Here is a 25,661-nt window from a genome sequence, read left to right on the forward strand (position 1 = left end):
GTAAAAGGTAAGCAGCTATCCAATAGTTTTTTTTTAACTTTGCAGTAGAATGTGTACCATCTCTCCATGCCAAAAATTTGGTAATCCATTGACCAAGGAGCCAAAGCAATATCTATTTGGGCACTCCATTGCTCCAATGCACTTGCTTTGACAAACTTTGCTGCTAGGAATTGTCATTTGCATTCATGTGGAATTTGTGTATTAATGCCTATCATACTTATGCTCCATAGGATGTATGTTGTTTGCCCTAGTTGTGGAATCTTATATGCCACATTGCCATTGTACAAAGATAGGATTTCTTGCACCTCCTCTAAAACACTTGCATTCTAAAGTGAATGATGTAAGACTCCATGATGCCCCTCAAAGGACTATGTACTCAACCACATTTGCATTTTGAGTGCTTGCCTTTATCCCCATGCTGCATGGCCCCTCTTCCACATTTAAGTGCCATTGTAGTGGCATTATTTATGGCAATTCTAGGGTTTAGTAAGCCTTTTACATTTATTGTTGTTGGTCCCACATTGCCTAAGCTTCTAGTGACATCTATGATGGGTGATGATTGTGATGGGGTCATGTTTCCTTCCTCAACAAGATAGCCTCGCAAAACTAAAGTATCTAAAACATATACTTCACCAACCTCCATGTTGCTCTTGTAATGGATTGGTCTAGTTTGTATTCATCGATTCATAAGGGTGATAGCAAGAATATATCTACCCTTACCAATGTTGGGGGTAAAGACACCTCCGCCTAGCCGCCCGTGTATTACTACATTGACAGTCACCGGCACTACACACTGCAGGTGGTGGGCGGCCATCACCGTCACTTTATTCTTTATTCTTTTAGTGACTGTTTGAAGAAAGGAAGGCTCAGTCACACATTGTGACTGTTGGAGTTCCCATTTCTTGTCTCTCTCTTTCTTGCTCTTGCTCTCCTGCCATAGCTCTCGAGTGCAATCTTTGATCCTTCTCACCTTTCAACCAATGTGAACATCCTTCCCCCTCACCATCAAGAACTGGATATTTATATACTACATTATGGGTTTGGAAGTGAGAGAGACTACAAGTATATGGACCGCATTCAAAGCTTTTGATGTTGTGGATGATGATGGGTCCATTTTGAGTGTGATTGACACAAGGGGGAGAGAGAGAGAGAGAGAGAGAGAGAGAGAGAGAGAGAGAGAGAGAGAGAGAGAGAGAGAGAGAGAGAGAGTGTGTGTGTGTGTGTGTGTGTGTGTGTGTGTGTGTGTACAAGTAGAGAAAGAGAGAGAGAGAGAGAGAGAGAGAGAGAGAGAGAGAGAGCATGTGTGCACTTGAATTGTGGCAACAATTGACATGTAGGGGAGGGGCCTCTTCTCTCTTCAATCCGACGATTATGTTCACAACAATTTGAGAAATATAGGACCACTCGAAAAGGGGGGAGCTTTATATAACCACCTCAAAGTTAGTGGAGCATTAAATGCATTTTAGATATGAGAGAGAATGAGAAGGAGAGGGAGAGGGAGAGGGAGAGGGAGCAAGGATATTGGGAATTTTTTTGGCAAGAATGGGGGATATCAGCAAACCCTTTTCGAAAAAAGAATAATGCAACACCTCTCTCTCTCTTTCTCTCATGATGATGATCACTCACACACACACACACACACACACACACACACACACACGTGCGCACACGCACACAGAAGTTATTATTAATCTACTAATTATTAGTTATGCATTTTTTATTATTAATTGATTAATACATTATGTTGTAATTAATCCTAGTTGATACTAGTTGTTAATATATAACATTAGTTTATTATTATTAACTAATTAGTTAATTATTAATTTATTTTTAACATATTATTTATATTGGTTATATTAATATACTAGTTATTAGTACCATATTATTTATTAGTTTATATCACTTATTAGTTATGATTATTATATTTTTTGTAATTAATATAATGTTAATGTTATGTTAGTTAAGTATATTATAATAAGAATATTAACTTATTTACCTATTTATATTAATATTGGGTTATATCAATGGGGAAGAGGGAGTTTTAAATTGTTTTGATCCAAAAGGGGGGTTGCTAGCAAACCCCTCTTTGGTGAGAAACATTTGCAAACCCTACCTTGCACCTATGTGGGACATTTCACCATAGAGGGGGGTCACTATAATAACCCCCTCTCTCAAGAACAACTTCCAAAAGCCCATATCAATGAAGCAATGCAAGGTAGAATTTTTTTAATGGCGGAAAGGGGGTTGCTAGAAAACCCCTTTCTCACGAAACAAATTTTCGAGCCCCACCCCATTGGAGGTTTTTTTTTTCACCAACGAAAATCTTGTTGTAAGTGCCTCTTCAATGAAGAGAGAAAATTTCAATGTAAGAGACATTGATCCAATGGATAGGGGGGCTTTGGAACTCGCTCTCGCTCTCTCTCTCTCTCTCTCTCTCTCTCTCTCTCTCTCTCCCCCCTCCATTAACTTCAAAATCTAAAGCTTAAAAATGAACCTTATTTCTTGGATGCATTATCCAAGTTTTATTAATATTACAAGAGAGATCTCATTGATAGCAACCTTCTTTCTAGCATGTCTATCCTAGTGTAATGTAAACGTGTACAATTTGAATTATCATGATTCATAACTTCTCTCTCACATATGCATTCATGCATGTATATATATGTGCATACATTTAAGCATAGAGATGTCACATAAAACATACATATGATGAAGCACTTAGCAATTTAGTTTGCCTTCCTTACACCCACACACATGGTGCGAGTAGACAAAAATTGATATCATATCTACATTAGAAACTACGTACCTTTTGTGTCCAAAATGATACTACATTCAAAATAAATAGATATGTATTTTGATATTATGTCCACATTAGAAACTATTTACCTTATATATCTTCCAAAAAGATACTTGACATTCAAAACAAATCATCACCATTTGCACATGCAAATCCAAAATTTTGAACTTCCAAGGAAAATCTTTAGAAGAAGAGAGAGAGAGAGAGAGAGTAACCACCGCAAGTCACCCAAACCACTCTCTCGACAACGAACCATCCAGTGGTCTTTCCCAACCGAACGTGTCAAACCAAAACCATTAAGGTCCGAACTGCCCAATCTCTGCAAGGCGAATGGCTCCCAAGAAGAAAGTCGCGGGAAGCATAGGCGTCCTAGCCACCAGCAATGTTGGAGGGGCGAGCGGAACGACCAACACAACACACACGAATCAAGCCCAGGCTCTAATCATTAAAAAATTAATTTAGGAATTACTTATCATGTGTGGGTAGACTACATATTACTCAATGCAACCGAATTGAGTAAGTGCCAACTAGGATGTACATTAGCTTGAAAATTTGGCATTTTGTTTAATAAGATTTGTTTTAAAACTTTGTCCCAATATATTCTCTTGCTAAAAATACACATTATGCTTAATTAGACCAAGGTGTTTGATGTCACTTTGCATTTGTAATAGGTTTCGTGGATACTCCAACCAAGTTAAAGCTCTAGTTATAGCTACACTTCGCTCTTTAGTAAGTGCTTGAACCTTAGTTTACTTGGATAAGTGCTTAAACCATAGCCTACACTTTAGTTTTTATTAAGTGCTTGAACTTTGGTCTACTTTTGTCTTAGAAAATCCTTCTCACTGTATCACATTGGTGTCCATGTCTTATTTGAGTCACAATGAGCTTTGTTGTTGTCCTTGTGTATCTATTAAAGCATAATACCAAACTGGGTGCTACTCGTCTAGACTATGCTTTGCGCGTCATCATTGTGAAAATGAAGTGTGCTTTACACTACAAGCTACACTTCATGTGGCAAAAGCATTGAAGGCATGTTGTTCCATGCATAGGCATCATATTTTCTCTTTGTGGCCCCAATCTTCCTATTGTATAGGATGGACGAAGGCAACAATATGATAGATCTTATATTGCAACACACACACACACACACACACACACACAAATTAGAGTGTTTACTTTCATTGGCATATTCAAATTGGGAGTTTTAGCATGAGAAGGTTTGCAATGAAATAATTAAATGCTTTTTTAAATAAAGTTTTCTCCATCAAATTAAAGTCGCAAACATCAAGAATTTGCAAGTACACTCCATTATGTCTTATAGGAAACTTCAATATGTGATCAAAGTACATAAGTATGCATATAGCACCATTTCTTTGATAACACATGCACAACTTTTAGGGTGAAGGTGTTGCCTTCAAACTCTCATAGTTCAATAACTACAAGGCCTTTGTTACTTAAGGTGTAAGCACACATGCGCATGCACAAGCGCGAGTCCGTAAATTTTCTCTTGTTAGATTATAAAAGGATATTATTTTTCATCGGTTTAGCATTGTAGGCATTTCTAAGTTATTTGCATTGTAGGCATCTCTAAGTTATTTGCAAAGGGGTTCTTATTGGTCTTTGCTTAAATGTATTTTGGAGCAAGTTACTTTATGGGCTTATGACTTTGGACAATCTTTGGAGATAGTTCTTTTAAATCAAGAAATATCATAACAAACACCATCTCATCAACAGCTTGAATCAACATGCATCAACATGACAAGCAAGAACTCCAACCCCACACTTTTTTGGCCAAGATCGACAACTACAAAGGGATGATGTGGCAACAAAGATACCAATGAGAACATGACCCAAAAATTACTAAAAAAGACATGTAACATCCAAATGCATAATACATCATGGCATATGTACATAAACTATGCCATTTGTCATTGGTGTGTCCAACAAACTATGTAGACACTTGTTCATGGAAGCCATTGTGGATAAATTCCTACTCACAACCCCATAGTTGGGACAAATGTACTCACCTAAGAAAATTCAAAGCAATAAAGTGTTCTCTAAGGTATCAACAAAGGGTTTGAAGAGGGTGTTGTGATTAAAACTCAAGAAAATTGATTATGTTTATTCTCACATTCAACACCTTCAACAAATTAAATGACATATGATGCTAGTGGAAGCATTCTAACAAGAAGCACATCACAATAGCCGCATTAAATGGCCTTTGATGTTAGTGGAAGCACTCTTACAAGGAGCATATCCTTTATGGTTATGGTTGACAACAATAAGTTTTCCTTATTGAAACAATAGCATTCAAAGGTAAATCAAGATAATGTGCTCTCCTCCATGTAATTTGCTTTGTTGGATAGCATTCTAAGATGCTCCACAAGAATATGCTATGAAGTGGGATGCTCATATCACTTGCCCCTCCGATCTAGTTGGTACAAAAAGGTTTTAATTAACCCCATGTGGATAGATTACTTTCTATACAAATTAGTATCACTAAATTGATGTCAACTCCATGTCAAAAGGCAATCATTAAAGAGCTAAAGTCCAACGTATTATCACACAAATCGTTATTGCACAAGAGAAGTTTGCAAGTTATGGGGCTACTAACAATGGCAATAGATAAGGGAAACAATGTCAACCATGGCTACACTTCCAAGTAGCGATAGTTATGGAATGCTCAATTGGATGCAATCTCTATGATGAGCCTTCTTTTTTAAGCATATCATAGGTAAGATTCCTTCTTTCAACTTGAAAATCAAGGGTACACCTATCATGTGAGGAATGTCATACTATTAACAGCTAAGAGCAATAACATCACAATGAAAGGTGCCAAATAGTAAAAGCTTAGAAAACAAATGAGCAAACAAATAAACATGGAGAATAAGAGACAAGAACATCCATCCATGATCAATGCATGAATCTAACATTGTATGCTTCTCCCACAACTCCCAAGCCAACAACAACAATGAGATACTTCACCTGGATGGTGTGGTGTAAATTCTAAGTGCCATTTCATGTTCACAATTATGGTCCACAATGCAAGTGTACGAGAGATGAGAGCAAGCTGTACGAGAGATGAGAGCAAGCGCGCGCGCGCGCGCACGCGCACGCACACGCACACGCACACGCATTCAACTTGAAAAGATAAATTTTCAACTACCAACAATAAATATCATTGCTAGGATTGGTGCCACATGGCACATCCTAATACATTTTGGGATGCATACACAATTGTCTTGTTGTAGACAGCCTTGAAAAGATAAATTTTAAACTACCATCAATATCAATAATCAATAATCAATATCAATATCAATAAATATCATTATTAGGATGGGTGCCACATGGCACATCCTAATACATTTTGGGATGCGTGTGCAATTGCCTTGTAGTAGACATCCAATAGGTAGAAATATAATACTATTGTATTGTTTATAGTAGAAATAGATTGAGTCTTTCCGAAATCCACATGTAATTCCTCTACATACATTGACATTGGTAAACACTTGACACACTCTACATGCATGCAAGATTAAATATAGCTAGATATAAATAGATTTATATCCACACTCACGTGTATTCACGAACCTATATGAATATATATGCACACACACACAAGCGTGTACATAACTTGCATGTATGGATTTGTGAGCGCACTCGTATATGCACATGCACAAAACACCAACTAAGCATCATCTATCCTCACATACATATGAAAACATGTACCTTGAAAATTGTTAAATAAAATTCTATCAATAGGTCCTCATGAGAGTTCTAAGGGTGCTTAATGTATATACATCGTTTGAAGTACAAGAATAACATTTACTCTTGGTTAAGGCATCTTTGGGATACATTTTTAGGGCATCCATTTATATATTTCCATCTCAAACTCTAGTGTGAGATTTTCATGCTTAAATTGCCCATCATGCTCAAAATGGATCAATGTGTCTATTCATCGCTAGTTACCATCTATGAATAGCAGTTTTATCCTAACCATTTTAGAGCTCGAATGCATTCCTATTAGAAATCCACCTTCAGTTTATTATATTTTGTCTATGCCAAGATAATTCCGTCCACTTTAGACAGCCTTCGAAATTGAACCTCTAGTCCTAACTTGGCAGTCCCTTGTGATAATATTTGCCTTCTTGTCTCGCTTTTACAAAGTGCCATAGCTGAACACTTGACGCCTGGCTTGCTTCTACAAAGTCCCATGGCGAAACATTGAGACATCAAATAAAACACAAACCCTGGTATAGTAGCCAAAATTTGCATACGTTGCATATAAATACATACCGGCGGCGCTATACTAATCCTCCAGCACCCTCCATCTGTCGAGGGCCAGGACTATAAAACTGAGGTACAGACGTGAAACTTGCAGATTTTCGTTATTTTTCAAGCTACGGCTACTCTTCCACAGGATCTGAAAGCTGCTACTTCCCACAACTTACTCCCAAGTATGTGTACGCTGTAAGCTTTCTCGCCTTGCAGAACAGGGTACTTTAGCCTGCCTTTCCCTCCGGTGCTGATTATTCAAGGGAAACCCTCATCCACACGCTTCTTGCTGGATGGAAGCATTCAGCCACCTAAACGTTCGAGCTAAAACATTCAAATTATCATACATTTAAAATCTGGCATGGCGAGCCCACTCCAGCTAATAGCCATTGGTATTGTATCCAAGAGTACTCCGCAACAATAACTTCAAATGACTGTTCCATCCTTGATCGTGGAATTCTTCAATATAACCGTAATGCCAGATCGAATATAAAACCCGTCTGCAGATCTGTCTGCTTCCTCGACATTCTGCAAAGATTTACAAGCCCATTAACCAGAAAAGTTTCAGAACCAAGTACAGGGAAGGTCCAACGAGATCATTGCAGCTAAGTGGAATCACAAACAGTCCTCAGCAATGACAGAAATCGTCTGGATAACCTTGACAAGTGATATATAAGTAATACATAGGCCTGAACTTTTGTCACATACAACTTGAATCTCACAGCTAGAGGTAATCATGTAAATCTTTCAAAAGCACATTTAAAAGTCGATGACAACAAGTACAGAGATAAGGACATAGAGTGAGGGCCTTTCTAAAAGCCAATTTCAGTGACTTCTGTGAAGGATGTTCACAGCATTTCTAGACAGAGGATCAGAGTAGTGGCACATTGCAATAGGAAATGGTACATCGACCTAGACCCAGCCACCTGCCTGTTAGTTGGATGGAGACATTGAGCTTATCGAGACAGGCCCCTTCAGAGATAACAGTGGGCCCCAGGAGAGTACGTGTGGAGGGATCCATTTCTCAATAGGGCTTTGGCTGAAGACTAACAGGCTGGGGAGGAAGATTCAGATGAGCAGGATCAGAGCACAGCCCGCAGCCACCTCCCATTGGCATATTCATGATGGTATCTCAAATCATTTCCTATCAGACTTTTGGAGGAGGCTAGATGATGGTTTTAGGCCTAAAAAGATCTCTCTCTTCCTATCATGCATAGTTGCCAAGAAGCGATTTCATAAGGTTAGGAAACTCATTTCATACCTGGGTATTTTCATAAATATACCCTTTTTAAACTTTCCAAAAAGCCCTATCCTAAAAAATGTCTAAAGTCCTGTAATTTGCTTATCATGGATCTTTGACATGATACAATCATTATTTTGCATTGATTACAAGAATTTTATTTGAGGAGTTGTTCATGAGGCACGTTTGTATTGATGGACTCTTCTATGGTTAAAGCTAATGTTGGTCATGGATAATCGACCATGATGCAATGTTGAATGTCCATGCTAAGCTGAATATTCATTTGCATTGTATAAAATCACGAATCATGATCAATACAATGCATGAGTCATACTTTATACGTATATAAAGTTCAATAGTTATTTTCCATGTTGATTGAAACCCGTTGCAACTATGTTCCATGGCCATTAGCTCATAGAAGCTTAGCAGTTGGTGATGGCTTGGATATGGCAAGGACGCAATTGCATGTGCGAGATGTGATGAGCTAGAGGAGATGCAAAGATACTACCTATGGAGCTGTCCCGACTTTCAGAGCCTAGGAGGTAAGGAGGGTAGCCCTTAGGAAGATCTCTCACAGAACAACAAAGACCATGGTTGCCACTCAGGGGGCACTAGCTGGGGTCAGAGACAAAGGCCTAGCATGTGAACGCGAGGATTTTCCGGGAGCCTCTCTTTTTCATCATTTGAGAGTATCTGAGCAAGATCCCAACTCCAAATAACTTGCAAGCACGTGGACCTAAGGACACTATCAAAGATGGGAGTTGATTGCTAGGATCATTGCTTGGTACATTTGGACGGTTGAGTACAGCCATGCTATAGACCTTTAGGATGTATCCACAAGAGACTCTTTCTAGGGTTTGGGCAGAGATCATCCACACTCTGTGGAAGAGGATGCAAAATGGCTTTAAGAGGAGGAGGAGAGATGCCTTCTTGCAGACCTAGGACTCCAGCACCTTCTTTTATATCGCCCCTTAGATGGTCTAGCATTAAAGCCCACCAAATTGGTTGTGAGAACAACAATTGTATTTGTGATGTAGTTGGCTACCCTTAACAAGTTCCTTGTACTTTCTATTTTACCTCAAGCGGATTTTCTCTGAGGTATTCTTAATGAAATTCTCTCCCCTTTGAGACAAAAAATCAAGACAAGTAAGGGTAAATCAATCATTTGATAAACGTCATCGTTGAGGATCACAAAACTGAAATTACCAATATGGCATTTGCTAGTTGTTCACAAGGTCAATCCAGTTAGAAACCAAAGGTTACAAGCCATTCAGAAACTGAGACAATGGCTTACCTCGGAATTTGCTATGACCACATTTTTACCAATTCTTGCATTTTTATCAATAATGCAGTTCCTGCAAAGGCAGAGAGGTTACAGAAGTTGGGCAGACATTATATGCAACTTAAATTATCACGTTTTGCAATCAAAACCAGTGGCCAAATGTTACATGAGGAAAGCATCATGTTTTGCAAACAGGATCAGTGCCATTCACCTGATTTTAGAAGCTTCCCCTACTCCTATTGGCACTTTCCCCTGTGCAAGAAGGGCTGCCCGCTCAGCATCAGTCTCGTAATAATCAGCACCAAGCATGACAGTGTCCTGATGATGACAAGATTCAGAGTTCATTTAAACCAACTCGTCTAATCGAACAGACACAGAAACACACTACATCAGCTGCAAACCAACAGTACACATAATCATATATTTGCATGCCACTACCTTCAGCTCAACCCCGTTTTCAATGCGGGACCTGATTCCCACAATCGAATGTTCCACTGAGCACTCTCTTAAAAAGCAACCATGTGAAATAATTGATTCAACTACCTGTAGGACCCAACCCAAAATGGAAAGTATTAAACAATGATGACATAAACATTGATTTCCTTGCGTGCTCTCAAACACACAGAAAATACGGCTTCCTTCTCTTACCTTGCAGTTATCAACTTTAGTAGGTGGAAGGTATCTGGGAGAAGTATAAATTGGCTTAGTAGCATCATAGAAGCTGAATTTGGGGGGCTGCAGATTAAAAGACAAACATAAGGATATGAAACAAGCCTCTCTCTCAGGTTCTGAAAATTTTTTAAAAACTTTATATAATATACTAGAAGGATGTTGCAGTAAGAATAAGCACATTTTGTTGAAGGAGACAGAACTTCAATACAAGAAAATGTACAATAACAAATGTTGCACACTTTTGTGTTTCGCAAACATGATCAATTGGCAAGTCTACTGACTTGTAAGTACCTGGGCAGTCAAAGCTAAATTAGCTTCATAGAATGATCGGATAGTTCCAATGTCTTCCCAATAGCCATCAAAGAGGTAAGCCTGCTTGACCCACATATCAATATATGCTTTAAATTAACATGCCTAATTATCAAACTTAGAAAATTCTTAGTGGCATTTATAGACATCAAGAAGACACTTAACGATGTAATATAAGACTAGAACATGCATACTTCAGCTAAAAACCATGGAGCATCTAAATATGAAGGTCAGCATCCTTGCCATTATATACTTCAAACTGGCATGCATAACTTTGAAAATTCCCAATGCAATATATAAACATAAGGAAGATGCTTAGGAAGATGCTTAATAAGGGGAGCTAAAAAACGTGGACCATCCAACTATGAAGGTCAATGTCCTTGCCATCACATCAGTACAAGCTTCTACAGTGATGAAATGGAAAAGTTTACGTCAAGATCCTTGCCATCACATCAGTACAAGCTTCTACGTAGATGAAATGGGAGAGTTTACATGAGAAATAAAAACTACATCCAAACCTTCAAACTTGTCAAAAACACGGACATTTGGGGGTTGGTTTGGAAATTTTGCGTATAGTTTTGACTTGATAACCTTTGTTTGCAGCTTGTTTTAAATGATTTTGAGCTTCAACCTCCAAACTTTGGACCAGTTCCAGACTCGAAATTTGCAGATTTTTGAAAGTACCACCCATCACATTAATTCAGAAAATTCTCGGCAACTTTTCCACATAGTTTTTACGTACAGTTTTGACTTGATAACCTTTGTTTGCAGCTTGTTTTAAATGATTTTGAGCTTCAACCTCCAAACTTTGGACCAGTTCCAGACTCGAAATTTGCAGATTTTTGAAAGTACCACCCATCACATTAATTCAGAAAATTCTCGGCAACTTTTCCACATAGTTTTTCACATTTCCCTCTAAGCTTGTGACTTGTCCAAGTTTTTGGGATCAAGGGGTAAGATCATCTTTAGCCCTTGAAAGCAGCCACTGTCAAGAGGTACAAAGACACAGGGAGCTCTCTCTGTGATCATATTGGAAGGAAGTCCTTCGCACATAGAAGACATAGAGAAGACTGTCCATCCAAGAAGAACAGCATGGGCGACCATTCCAAAACTGCTTGGAGAGAAGCTATAACAGGGAGAAAGCAGTTGGGAAAACGCCACCCAAAACAACAAAAAAACAGAAAAACAAATGTGAAAAAACTTACTACACATGTCAAAATAGGAAAGACGAGAGCAACTAGTCCACTTCTTGTTTGTCATCTCTCTGAGGTGACTGGTATACAAAAGGCCCAAGCTATATAAATTGGAGGTGGTGGGAAGAACCAGAATGGCAGACAGTACATGTGTCACCTTAGTTTGTAAGGGAGGGCAAAACTTCCACATGGCTGTCATCTAACCAATGTATTGCCATCCCAACTGGCACATGATCATCTACATTATCATGTAGCATTTTCTTGTAAAAGTTTACTAGTGTTAGATGCTGAGCTAGGTGTGAGGTGGATCAAATATGATGAAGGCGTGAAAAAAAAGAGGAGGTGCTTGCACAAGCAAGATTGCAAATTTGGAAGGCTTAATATCACTGATAGATGGCCACCTGTTGTAGGCCAAAAGAGCATGATGATGACATGAATGATTTAAGTCTCAGCCAACATGAGCCAAGTCTGCCTTCTCATTAGAGCAAAGCACATAGGTCTCAATAGCCAATGAACCAGCTCACTATGATGGTAACTGCAAATATTCACAGCAAATACTCGATATATTGAACACCTAAAGCTAAGCCATGATCAAGCACATTTTTTCGCCAGCACAAACCTCATCTTGGCTTCACAGAAGTTGGATGGAATAGCCAGCAACCCAACTCCATGATCTAGTATTCATGAAGGATTTAAAGCAGAGGGATCAACTCCTTTTGCTGTTGTGGAAGTTTTTTGGAAGATTTGAACCCCATGCAATCAAACCATTCTAGAGTAGGTTGAAATCTTCCCAAGCTAAAGTCAAATACTGGAGGTTTGTACTCTTTCCCAAAAAATTTAGCATGCAACTCTATTATCTAGAGACAACTTCCTCACAAACCAGTAGAGACCTACTTAAGAGTATGCAGCATCAAGTATTTCCAAAGCCAATTGCTATCTAGCAGATTTTTCTTTAAAAAGAGCCAAATCTTGCTTCTCTTGCAAACTCTTTCAATGAGCTAACTCCCTTTTTTCAGTTCTTGCCCTTTAATATGCCTAACGCTACCAGCATATGACAAAACGTCCATGAAAACCTTAACAAATAAACAAGCTACCTTGTAAATATCAGGGACCAAACCTACCCTCTTATCTATCTATCCTCACTCCCCTCAAGCTGATGTGAACAAAACAAAAATAAGGACTACAACTGATGAATTACTGCCACTAAATATGTTAGAACTTACCAGCCTCCATGAAACACACTTGTAACTAGTCTAAGTGTCTAGTCCTGATTTCCATTATTGGAAACGATCCATGTAAACACTACATGCTGACAGGCCAGAAAATGTATATGCTAGAATTCTCGTGAGAAATCATCAATAAATGGCTTTTAAGTGCAAGTCCTCCACCAGTGCAACTTGCTTTTCCAATACACTAATATTTCTGATTGCACTGTGGCGACCCATGATACATTTTACTTGCACAATTATGTGCTCAGATATTTTACCTGTGCAATTGTGTACTAGTCATTGAGCAACCACTAGTCCCTTGCAATCCTCTGCCATGTCCATACACGAATTCTGATAAAATACCATATCCTTTTTTACCAGAAAATTTCCACTTATATGAGGTGGTATTGCCCAAGGATGGTGTAGGCTTTTTAAGGAAATGCACATACCATCTTCCCAACATCTATTGCATAAAAATCTACTTCTCTGTGTATCTCAAATTACATTCCTTACCTCCATCTTCTAGAGAAGGTGCAGTAATTCAAACTTTTTGCTTTAACAACTATTTTTGACACAATTGCTGGTTACAACGATCAGGTCAAAAACAAGTCTTGACGGAGTAGATCAAATCACTTGATTTCATCCAAGTTGCTTTCGATCCAAAAATGTATCTTTTCAGCTGGTAATATAGATGCTCTTATCCAAATGAAGGCGTAGCCTTTTGAAATTTCAAAAACTACCCATGCATACAACACTCACAACAGGCAGGTGCATGCCCTTTCAAACATTGGATTGAGCTATGTCAGCACAGATGACCTCACAAGAAACAGAACCAATCTATGCCTTGCAAGAAGTAGGACCATCCCATAGGAATGTCTATTAAGAACAAGAGCCGCAATCTCATGGAAGGCAACACCAAGGTGTCACAACCGCTTTCTCTATGAGAAAGAGTACCAACATTAAATACTGAGGCTGCAGCTTTTTCCCTTCTAACTCTTGGCACACATCACTTCCAAACCCTGGTATCCTGAGGTGCCAATAGTTGAGACTCTATGGAACATTGTACCAGGTCAAAATTACATTGATACATCCATTCTTTACGCATACTTCTCGTTTTCACTTGCTTTGTCTCTATATTCTTGAGAATGTTTCAGCGTTTCTGCTTTCACACACATTTTCTAACAAGTATGTGCTGGTCACAAAGATCAGATAGAACCTCAAAATAATTGCCTTCCAGCTGACATTTAAATCACCTTAACGAAGCATTCTTTGGCTGAGGCAGGAATGATTTCAGAACCAAAATCATTTGCTGTGGGATAGCGCCACCTGCAAAACAGACAACAACAAAAAGTTGATACTTATAACAAAAGGTCTGCCTCTATTCTGATCAAAAAGAAGGAATTGAGAAGAAAACAGAGAGTGGGCAGAAGAGATCTTCCTTTTTTTTTGGTGTTTTGGAGAGAGAGAGAGAGAGAGAGAGAGAGAGAGAGAGTGTGTGTGTGTGTGTGTGTGTGTTTTGGTAGCCTTTTGCATTCACTTATGATGATGTGGTTTTCTTTGGCTGGCTAAGAGGCCTGATGTAAATATTCTCATTTAATTTAAGCTTCTTCATTGGGGGCTGCAGGGCAGAAGGGGGAGAAAGGGAAGGGGGGGCAGCGTGCGTGCATGCGTGCGTGTGTGTAGCTGATATTGTTTCTGCATACATCAACGAACTTCTTCTAATGCCTAGTTTAATTGGATGGAGGTAACTGCAATTGCAATAGAGTGAATCGATCAAATCCATAAACAAGAAAGTATGTTGTTAATTGTATACCATAGAAGCAAAATCAAGAATCGAGGACTTTTTCTCATGATTTGATTGTATTGGTTTGTTTGTCAGTTATTCTTTGTGCATACATCATGTCAATAATGGATGGATGGAAGCACGTATGAATGTGCCAATGTTGTATTCATGTACGTCTGCATGTGTGTGTGCTTGGATGTATGTCTATATGCATGGATGTTTGGATGGATGGGTGTACATATGTATGAATGTATGATGCATGCCTGGCAGCAACATGTGTAACATATAGAAAGAGTCACAATTTATAGAAGCTCCATTATTCAGTTTTTAGAATTTTGAGGAAAACAATATGAAAATTTCATCCAGTGAAAGTAAACTCATGAACCGCCATCTTACCGAAGTAGCTTCAGAAGTATGTCCTTCTTGAAAACATAAACCCCCATAGATGCTATGTAAGGCATTCTTTTGGCATCTTCTGCAGACAAACCAAGAACAGTGGTGTCCACCTCCTGATAAATGGAGAGATTCTGAAGTTAAAATATCTTCAAACAATGTGGAAGAAACGTCAGATACAGCAAAAATTGTCACTAGTACCATCGCCTTTAGGTCATCTCCTTTAGGCTTCTCGGAGAAGTACAGAACACGACCTTTGCTGTCAATCTTCATTAAACCATAGTCCGAAGCTCGACTGCAATTGCAAGAAAAATCAAGTCATTATTAACAGCCAACTTCATCCTGTACAATACAGCAATGAATGCAGTGGATGCTTCGTAAACTCCATTCTGTTGTCTGGTGCCTATCAACAAACTTTTAATAGCTTTATTTTCCTGGAGTCTTTGCTCAATCATCGATTTGTTTCTGTTTGAAAGTCAACAATCCCTCTACTAGCTTTAGATGCAAGAACCAACTTATTTGACCATCCTTAAGGAGACCACACAGCAGTTGCCATTACCAATATTCCCACATCGAGAGATCAGCGGAATAGCCCAACTAGTTGAGGCTTGTGTTTAAAAGCATGGGAGTGTGAAGTCGATTCCAGCCTCCAAGCACGTTTGGCCTCATCTTAAAATGTTTTCACAAGTTTAAAAACATTCCCACATAAAACACTGCAGTTCATGAGTCCATAGACTGGAAGGCAGTATATCTGAAAGCTTTAATTTATGTTAAGTAAGATCAAACAAAAAATTGTGCAAAATACACCTTCCCAAGCCTATATAAACATTACTGACCATTTTAAAGCCCTGATTGATGTTCTTAGTGTCAAAGTGGGTGCAGCAATAGAAACGCATGAATCTGCTGTAATTGACTACACAGCACGAGAAAAGAGAGACTGCAAAGAAAAGAAAAACGCTCCAAGAGAGAACTCACTGAATGCTCAAGAAATGGAATACATATACCAAGACACGAGACCATCAAGAACAATAGTGAGTCATCACTGAGCGGGCACTAGCATCAGCTCCCTCTCTCCAACAAGACCAAGGATAGAGCTGAATGGTGGGCAGGCTTCCTATTTATAGATGCCAAAGGATCCTCCCAAATTAGGGTTATGCTTATAGAACACAAAAACTCTCTAGGACCATGCCGCGTTTAACTAAACTTTTGGTAATTTACATATTTTGGGGCTATTTTAAAGAGTTGATCACTTTATAATGCATGTTTAGCTCAAAGGGTGGCTCACCTTGACACGGAGACGTGAAATTTTGAGATGCTCTAATCTTGCCGATAACATTTGATTAAGATATTAACCGAATGTGCAAGGTTGTTTAACACATGTGATGCTTTGTTGGTCATTAGCCTCCTTATACCTTGAAGGCCGTGTATCTTGCCCAACAACAACATTTCCAACTTCTTGTCCGTAAACTAAGCCTTGTTCAAGGTTAGACATTGTATTTCCTTCATTCCCATATAAATGTTTATACTGAGAGGCATCATCACTGCTTGAGTCTATCTCACTGCATCAAGACACATTGCTATAATTTCTCAGTTGAGAGTAAAAATCAGCACTAGTACAAAGCTTTTGCTTGTAATTAGGTACCTCGGGCCCACCAAATCAAGGGATTGAGTCGTATCCTAGCAATGAAACCATGAAACTAGCCTTCCTTCCATGGATGGATGATAATTCCATGATTACAACCTAGTTATAGCAACAACATTTATTACAAAACTAAGAAATGCAAATTATCTTACGATCTTGGACAATGGACATCTTGTTGGCTCCAAAACTGACGTCCTTTTCGGTAAATTTTAAACTTAATTAAAGAAGAAATTGATGTACAATGAGAATTTTCCAATCCCTTTCAATATTCCAACTTCCCTTGCTATCCAAATGACCAACAAGTCTTCAATTTGATTTGCCACTTGATTCAGATAGTCAATTAGCCTTCGCCCACTTTGATAGAAATGAAAAATACCTCGAATTCATTGATTTGTTGGCCCCTCCACTTGAATTTGACTGAAAACAACTTCAACCCTGTTGAATGCAAGTCTTGGAGCTTCCAATTTTTGGCACACTTTTTCCAAAGCTGTTGTTAAACCCCAACACAAAAATCTGAAATTTCTTAGCCTCTGGTGATCTCAATGCTGTAACATTCAAAGCAAGGCTATAGAAAGATTAGGAGATGAGAGAAAATGTTGAGGAAAGAGAAATTCAGACTTTCTTCATGAAGAATGGAAAAAATTTTATCATTTACTGTTGCTGCCTTGTCTCAACAACTTGTAGATGCTATTACTTACTGTTGATTGGTCTTTTCTTGCCCCTGCTCCCTCAAAAGATCCTCTAATGGCTATATATTTGAAGAACATCTCCTCTCTCTCTTTTGTAGGCTGAATGCACTAAAAATGTCTCTCCAACCTCCTAAAGACGTTTTTCAATCTTGCATGAGCATTTTTGACAAGTGGTAGCCTTTTCAAGTGGTTTTTCAGCATTATTCATAATTAAATATTAATTCTCAGTAATTAAATATTGAGAATTAATCTAATAACTATTTCAGTGTCAAATAATCTAACTAGCCAATAATTAAATTGGCTAGGCAACTTCCATTGCAGATCTTTGACCATTAGATTGTTGTTTAGGAGGTTATTATTTTTGAAAGTTTTTTAATTGAAATTTTTGTTCAAGGCTTCGGAATTTCGTAAGAAACAATTTTGTTTTCAACAACTATCTCAAATTCTTAATCATTTGAGAGATTTTTAGGCAAGGTTTTGTGAAACCAAATGCTCATGATCAAAGGAAAAAGCCATGAGCCAACGAACCTATATAATGAAGCTCTTCGGAATCTAAATTTGGAGACTTTTAAAATTTAGGGGATTACTATTATTGAAAGTTGCTTAAATGAAAATTTTGCTTGCGTCAAAGTTTTCGAATTTCGCAAGAAACAATTTTATTTTCATATCTATCTCAAAACCTCAACCAATTGAGAGATTTTTAGAGTAGAAGGTTTAAAAGCTTTCTTCTCTAGAAAAGTGACATATGGCATCAAATAGGACATGCGTCATTCTGAAGAGATAAGTATCCCTACGCTTGTTATTTTTAGTGCACACTTGTAGTTTGTAACATCTACTTTCCACTTTTGAGCACTTCAGCTCCACATCTATCTATTGAAGGTCTCTTTTTTCATTTGAAATAAGCTCTTATGCAAAAATTTCAGCCACATGCGTTGTACTCTCTCATCTCTATCTCATCTATGAAGAAACTTTTTACTTAGCTTGATCTAATCCAAGCACTAAATAAGAAAATCAGCTTGCTACTCGGAGTTTGCAAAAATTAGGGCTAATCAACTTGTTGCTCGGAGTTTGCAAAAATTAGGGCTTTAAACATCCTAATTTCGAGAATTGCAGCAAATCGACTCTTTTATATATGGTTCATACACTCCAGGCCTACGGTTTGTTTCAACAAGTTATTGTAAAGGGGAAGGTGTGAGTGCGCAATGGGAAAAGAAACTTGAACACAGAGGGAGAGAGAGAGAGAATCTGCAAGAAAAGAAAAGAAACCTATTTTTCTATGCCAAGGTATTCCTAATATAACATCGCAATGACCAAGATCCCCCATGGCAAAAATCTCATGACTACATAATCTCCTACTTGATTCATAGTTTCCCAAGAATGGAAGTAACTTCAAATTCCACTCATGAATGAGAGCAAGTTAATTAGCGATCGTACCCCAAGCCATAAAAAGCTTTCTTTTCTCTGACGCGAAGTTTTATCCTGTTGTAAGGATCTCTTAGGTACAACATTTACTTGAGGGGTCATTTGGGACTGGTTTTCCTTCTTTGCCTTATTAGGACATTGACCAGCCATGTGTCCTTTTTTAACTAAAAGAGATACATTCTTCTTCTCTTGTATATTCTGCTAACTATTGAAGTGTTAGCTTCTGTTTGGATGGCAAAGGTGGTATACATCCATTTATGCTTTGATTCTTGTTTGTCTTTCTTTTGGTCAAACATATTAGTCTTCTTCCTTTGTAGTTTTTCTTTTAAGGCTTTGCCAAGCATCCATGGCATATGCAGTTCCTCAAATTCTAAAGCTACATCTTGAGTTACTTTCAAAGTATCAAGCTTTTGTCATCTTGACAACTCACCATACTATTGGATGTAATCCATAGATAAACTTCGTCATCTCCATATTGAATGAAACTTCATTAAGAGACGTAAATTTAAGAGAAACAATTGCTAACATGTTGATATATATTTCAAGATTGTCTCCATGGCTTTTCTTCAACTCATCCCATTCTTATCGCACATCGGCTTCAAAGGGTGAAGGTAGAAACTTATTATTAAATATCTCCTTAAACTCTTTCCAAGACTTGGGTTCCTTTCTCTCTTGAATAACTTTGAGCCACCAATTCAAAGCAACATTCTTTAGATGCATTTTAATCATCCTAATCTTCGGTTTTTCTATATAATCTCCACCACCAATAGCAACATCAAATTGTCTAGTATATCATGTAGCTTTCTAAGAATCTCTCTTATCACAACATACGTCAAACTTCACGCTCTTCTCTCCTAGCTAAAAGTTTCTTTTAGCATCGTTTTCCTTTGCTAAAAGCATATTTGGAGATTCATCTACCATGAAAATGGCCGGTTCTTTGACTTTCTCCTTGCCCTCTCCATGGAGAGATTCTTGGAAGAAGAGAAAGCAACTTGTGTATGATGAGACTTTGAAGTCACCGCTTGGGTGGATCCTCGAATGATAGATCCAACAATTAATTGAAATCAAAATAAATTTGGATTCTCTTTCAAGGATAAAGAGTCTAGAATTAAAGAGTCCATCGTAGATATGAATGAGGAGTAAATGAGATTCTAAAGGAGTATGAAGATTGTTTTGTAGACACTTTACTTGACGAGTTACCACCAAAAAGGCCATAAGATCATCATATTGATCTCATTCCTAGGAGTCCACCTCGAAATAGGCCACCCTATTATGTGAATCCAACACAACAAGAGGAGATTATGAAGCAAGTGAATGAGCTCTCGGAAAAGGATCTAATAAGATCCAGTTCCTTAGCTTTTTGCTCTCTAGTCCTCTTAGTGCAGAAGAAAAATTGATCTTGGTGCTCAATAAAATCAAAACTCGAAATAGGTTTCCCATTCCGAGAATTGATGACATCTTGGATAGATTGAATGGATCCAAAGTATCTAGCCGGATTGACTTAAAGAGTAGCTACTATCAGATAATGATTACTCTTGAAGATATTCATAAAACAACATTTAGGACAACTTTTGGTTTGTATAAGTTTTTTGTGCTACATTTGGTCTCATCAATGCTCTTGTAACTTTTAATAGAATGATAGAAAGAATCTTTAGAGCACATTGAAAGTTTAAAGATACTTTCTTTAATGATATTTTGGTTCATTCAAAAGATGAAGAAGAGCATAAGCAACACTTAAAAATAGTATTTCAAAAACTCTACAAATATAAACTTTATATGAATGGCAAAAAGAATGAATTTTTCCTAGAAGATATTGACTACTTGGATTATATTATATCCAAAGATGGGATTCAAATGGATCCAAAAAAAGCCAAGGCTATCGTGGAATAGCCTAAATTGACTAGTATTCATGAAGTTCCAAGTCTTTTGGGATTATGCTCTTATTACAGGAGATTCATTAAATGGTTTGCAATGTTTGTTGGACCATTGTATGATTTAACCAACCAAGTAAAGTAGTCCGACAAACCAAATTAGAAAAGTAAGCTTTCGAGGCTCTAAAGTTCTATATCAATAAAGGACATGTTTTGATTATACCTAATTTGTTAAAACCATTCTTTGTGGAATGTAATACTTCAGAAGGTTGTACTGGTGCAGTCTTAAACCAAGAAGAACATGCAATTATTTATGTAAGCAGAAGATTACAAAATGCAAAAAAGAATGCTACTACCTATAAAAAAGAGTTAATGGCCATCATTCAAGCTTTAAAAGATTGGAGACATTATTTTGTAGGCGGTGAATTTTTCATCAAGATGGACCATGGTAGTCTGAGACATTCTCAACCAACCAAAGATTTCTGAGAAGCATATTCGACAAGCCAATTATTTACCTCAAATCAAGTTTCGAATACTATGTATTCTTGGAAAGCAAAACAAGGTAGTCGATACTCTATCAAAAAGTTTTCAGATTTATGCAATATCCATGATTTATCATATAGATTTCACAAGTGTGAGAGACATGAATACTTTTGATGAAGATTTTAAAATCATTTGAAAGAGTTTACAACTTGATAAAGGGTAAACTCTTAAGCTATCAAAGATGAATTTCTTTTGATGGAGAATAAGTTATGCGTTACTAAATATTTCAAGCGTGGAAGAATATCATGCTGCTCCTTACATGGCTCATCATGGTATTTTCACCACAAGCGAGACATTCGAAATGCATTTCTTTTGGCCAAGTCTTCAACAAGACATTGAATAATTTGTCAAAGAATGTCTTTGTATACCAAAAGATTAAGTTTGAATGCCAAAAGCTTGTAGGGCTTTTGCAACCATTACCAATTTCAAGCAACCTTGGAAAAGCATTGCTATGGATTTTATCTTTGACTTGCCAAAATTAATAAATGGCAATGATGATATATGAAATATTATTGACAAGTTTAGCAAATATGCTCATTTGATTCCAGTCAAGAAAACTATGAAGTCTCAACATATGGCTAAAATATTTATTCAACAAATCTTTAAGTATGTTGGGTTACCACAATCCATCATGGGTGATAGAGATCCACCAACTACTAGTCTCTTTGGTGAGCTCTTTTTGAGAATTTGGATGGTACGAAGCTTACTTTTTCTTCTTCTTATCATCCTCAAACAGATGGTCATAGTGAGAGTGCTAACCTGACAATATTAGATATGTTAAAGTGCTATTGTCATGAAGCCGATCAACAATGGAAAAAATATTTACCTTGTGAAGAAATACCCTAACACAAAAACACAAATAACACCATACGACAAAGCACAAACTGATAGAAAAACACAGTTAAGGTTAGGATAACTCAAAGACAATGAACATAGAGAATGGATGAAGTAATATGACTATTGAATATACAATGCTCATGCAGCAAACACACTATGTAGTGAATGAATATTATACCTCGAACTCTTGTATCTCAAGGAATATTTCATACTGATGAGTTTGTACATGATATGGATATAGCTTTTGCTAAAGTTAGATGAGGTATCCAAAGATCTCAAGTAAAAAAAAAAAACAACAAATAAGTATCAAAGGTACTTGATTTTACAAGGAGATTAGGTGTGGTTCAAATTTTACAAAGCTTGTTTAAGAAGCTCTAATAACCCTTTATCCCAAGTCACTAAGTTCATAGTAAGAAATTATATGTCATTTCAAGTCATTGGAAAGATTAATGATGCTTGTTATAGGTTACAACTTCCAAAGCATTGGAGAATTCACAATGTTTTTCATATCCATCTTTTAAAACCTTATGGAGAGCCAATAAAACTTGTAGTAGAGGATCCACTTGAAGTAGATAGGAGAAGATACTTCAACCAAAGCAAATAGTCTTTCATATGATCAAGAAACAATAAATAAACATTTTTTAAAAAATCTTTTTGAAATGTAAAAATTACTCTTATTTAGATTCTAAATGGATGCTAGAAACATATTTTAAAGACTATCTAGAGATACTTGCAGCTTATGAAGAAATTGTAGGATTTGAATTACTTCAAGCAACGTCACGAGAACAATATCGATTTCAAAAGGAAGGAATGTACCCAACCTTTTATATATAAATTGCTACCAAGACATATGGTCTTAATGATTCAAATTAATTTGATGCTCATGTACCTTGAAAGGCGATTAGTATTGTTGAAACTTGATTGTTTCAAAAATACGATTATATGTTTGTCTTTCTATTTAAGGATGGACAATGGCCAAAACACCCAATAATTATACATGGCTTGTCATGGACAAGATGCCAAAGAGAAATTAAAAGTTTAGTCAGTGGCCAGATTGGCTAAAAAGCTCCAAATAACTAAGACTTTATAGACAGATAGTCAGATTGACTAGAAACACATATGCTCAGTGGTTTTAAATAGTAAAACTAGATGCTTATGATCAAAGAAACAAACCACAAACTGGTGAATCTATATAAGGAAGCGCTTCAAAATCTAAATTTGGCGACTTTTAAAATTTAGAAAATTTACTATTTTTAAAATTCACCCAAATGAAAATTTTATTCAAACCAAAGACTTTGAAATTTCATGAGTAATAATTTTGTGTTTAGTATCTATCTCAAACTCTTAATCATGTGAGGGATTTTTAAGGTAGAAGATTTAGAAACTTCTTTATTTAGAAAAGTAGCATGGCCATGCGATATTTTGAAGAGACAAGTGTCTCTACGTTGTCGCAGTGCGTAGGGTTGAAGGTCACCATAGGGATTTGGCAAGAAAACTGGACAAGATAAATGGAGATGTGACTTCAAGAGATAAGCAGATTACAGTGAATGTTAAAGGTTCAAGAGATACTTCACGGTCAATCACAGGGATTTGAGAGAGAGAAGAATGTATGGGGGTTCAAGAGCTTAGACTCCGGAGATGATAGAGATAAGAGAAGGGTTGAAGTTTTCAAGCCACTTGAAGATGTTAATAGAGTTTCCAACTGCATGTTCTTAACAAATGTCACAAGAGTATTATCTCATAAGTTCTAACTCAAATCAAGCTTGTTTTTCTGACTGTAAAGAGTAATCACAAATTATAAAATCAAATACAATATGCTATCATGTATCATAAACAACTCTGCATCCCATCATTCATACATGATGCCATAACATGAATCAATTTTACATGATTACATTCAATGTAGACTGTTAGGAACAAAAGCTTATAAGTCAATTACAAGGCTTGTACGGCAAAGAGACTTGATTCAAGAGAGCTTCAAATTGAGTTCCTGATAAGGATAAGTTACCACAACCAAGAAATAAGAGTAAAAACTCCTCTTAATTTAACTCAAAGCATCTATGAATGATCTACAAGCATTGCTCTACCATAAAGACACATAATACTTACATATTTTGACAAGATGTTTTTTGTAGAGTAAAAAATGAATTAAAAGAATGCTGATGTAGCTAATTCTCTAAATATAGCTGAAGATATCAATCCCAAATCAGCCCAAATGTCTTTCAAAATTCACCTCTAGTGATAGCATAAGCCTCCTCTAACACGGTGTCGGTGCGTTTGGTGTCGAGAGTCTACCACGAGGGTAAGAGATAGCAGGGTGAAGATAGATTCAAGGAGAGGAGTAGACGAAAGAAAAAAGATTCGAAGAAATTGAAGACATAGAGAAATACTCCCAAAAAGAATTAGTAAATATAGAAAAATACTAACAAAGATGAAGACTGTCAGTTTATTCCTACATTATGAGAAAATAAAACTCTAATAGACAAAAACGTGTATAAAATAATACCTTCCTCTATGCTACTCAGATTGCCAATCTGATGCCTCCATTGGCTCCGAAAGAGGGGTAAAATACCAAGACACTTGGCCAGATTTCAGCCAAATCACTTCTTCATCTCCCACTTTGGAGTGTTGTCCACTACTTGAAAATACCGATTCACGTCGCGCGATTTCGCCAATCTCTCTTTTTACATAAAATTCTCTTAAATTGCATGAAAGCTACATGCTTTCTTTTACACGTCATTCTAATCTAGAAGTTATCTATAGTTTTATGAATTTTTACAAGAGAAAATATCTAAAATATCAAAAATTGACTAAAACTTGTCCAAAAATCCAATATTTTAAACCATGGACACTAACACTAATGTCTAAAATGGCATTGGCCCTCTAAATCAATAAGAAAGCCACACTCTAGATTTTTTCACACGATGTGCTCGTTGCGACACGACAACTCTTGTTATTTTCAATAAAAACTTGTCATTTAGAATCTTTACTTTTCTCTTTTGAGCACCCAAGCCCCACACCTATATACTGAAGATCTCTCTTTTCATTTGAAATAAGCTCTCATCCTGAAATTTCAACCATGTGCTTTGTACTCTCCTATCTATCTCTCATCCAAGAAGCACTTTTTACTTAGCTTGATCTGATCCAAGCACTGAAGAAAAAAAATAGCTTGCTACATTAAGTTTGCAAAAACTAGAATTTCAAAAATCCTAATTTTTAAAATTGCAGCAAATCAACCCTTTTGTATATGATTCGGTCACTCATATCCATGGTTTGTTTCAATAAGTCTTTGTCAGAGAGGAGGGGTCAAATCTCCTCTCAACGTGTTGTCAACTCTCTCTCTCTCTCTCTCTCTCTCTCTCTCTCTCTCTCTCTCTCTCTCTCCTAATTTTCATGGTGAAAATTGACCGAGTTGGTTAGTTCAAAGAATCATCATTCTCACGTTCTTCCTTGCATTTACAATTCAAGATGAGTTACCCCTCAATGTAAATGTATGCTTGTCAAT

General features: G+C 37.1%; 1 protein-coding gene across 3 annotated transcripts in view; it reads right to left on the reverse strand.

Moving 5' to 3' along the window:
- Positions 1-6,818: 6,818 nt before the first annotated feature.
- The window catches only part of LOC148019048 (glucose-1-phosphate adenylyltransferase large subunit 3, chloroplastic/amyloplastic-like), a 35,008-nt gene continuing 16,165 nt past the window's right edge, over positions 6,819-25,661 (reverse strand). Inside the window, exons 7-15 of one of the 3 annotated variants that reach the window (XR_015695070.1) lie at positions 15,354-15,447; positions 15,156-15,268; positions 14,230-14,302; positions 10,558-10,638; positions 10,033-10,329; positions 9,806-9,912; positions 9,607-9,667; positions 7,094-7,600; positions 6,819-6,998 (exon numbers count right to left, since the gene is read on the reverse strand). Coding sequence is in view for 2 of the 3 variants with exons in the window: in XM_087701603.1 (XP_087557729.1) it covers positions 7,499-7,600; positions 9,607-9,667; positions 9,806-9,912; positions 10,033-10,329; positions 10,558-10,638; positions 14,230-14,302; positions 15,156-15,268; positions 15,354-15,447 (928 nt within the window). In the remaining variant the exon portion in view is untranslated. Of the gene's footprint in view, positions 7,601-9,606; positions 9,668-9,805; positions 9,913-10,032; positions 10,330-10,557; positions 10,639-14,229; positions 14,303-15,155; positions 15,269-15,353; positions 15,448-25,661 lie in introns of all 3 variants that reach the window. The other 2 variants (XM_087701604.1, XM_087701603.1) reach the window with 2 other exon arrangements.

The sequence above is a fragment of the Lygodium microphyllum genome, chromosome 20, assembly GCF_053477565.2.
Source record: "Lygodium microphyllum isolate KBCC chromosome 20, Lygodium_microphyllum_v1.1.10, whole genome shotgun sequence".
NCBI lineage: Eukaryota > Viridiplantae > Streptophyta > Polypodiopsida > Schizaeales > Lygodiaceae > Lygodium > Lygodium microphyllum.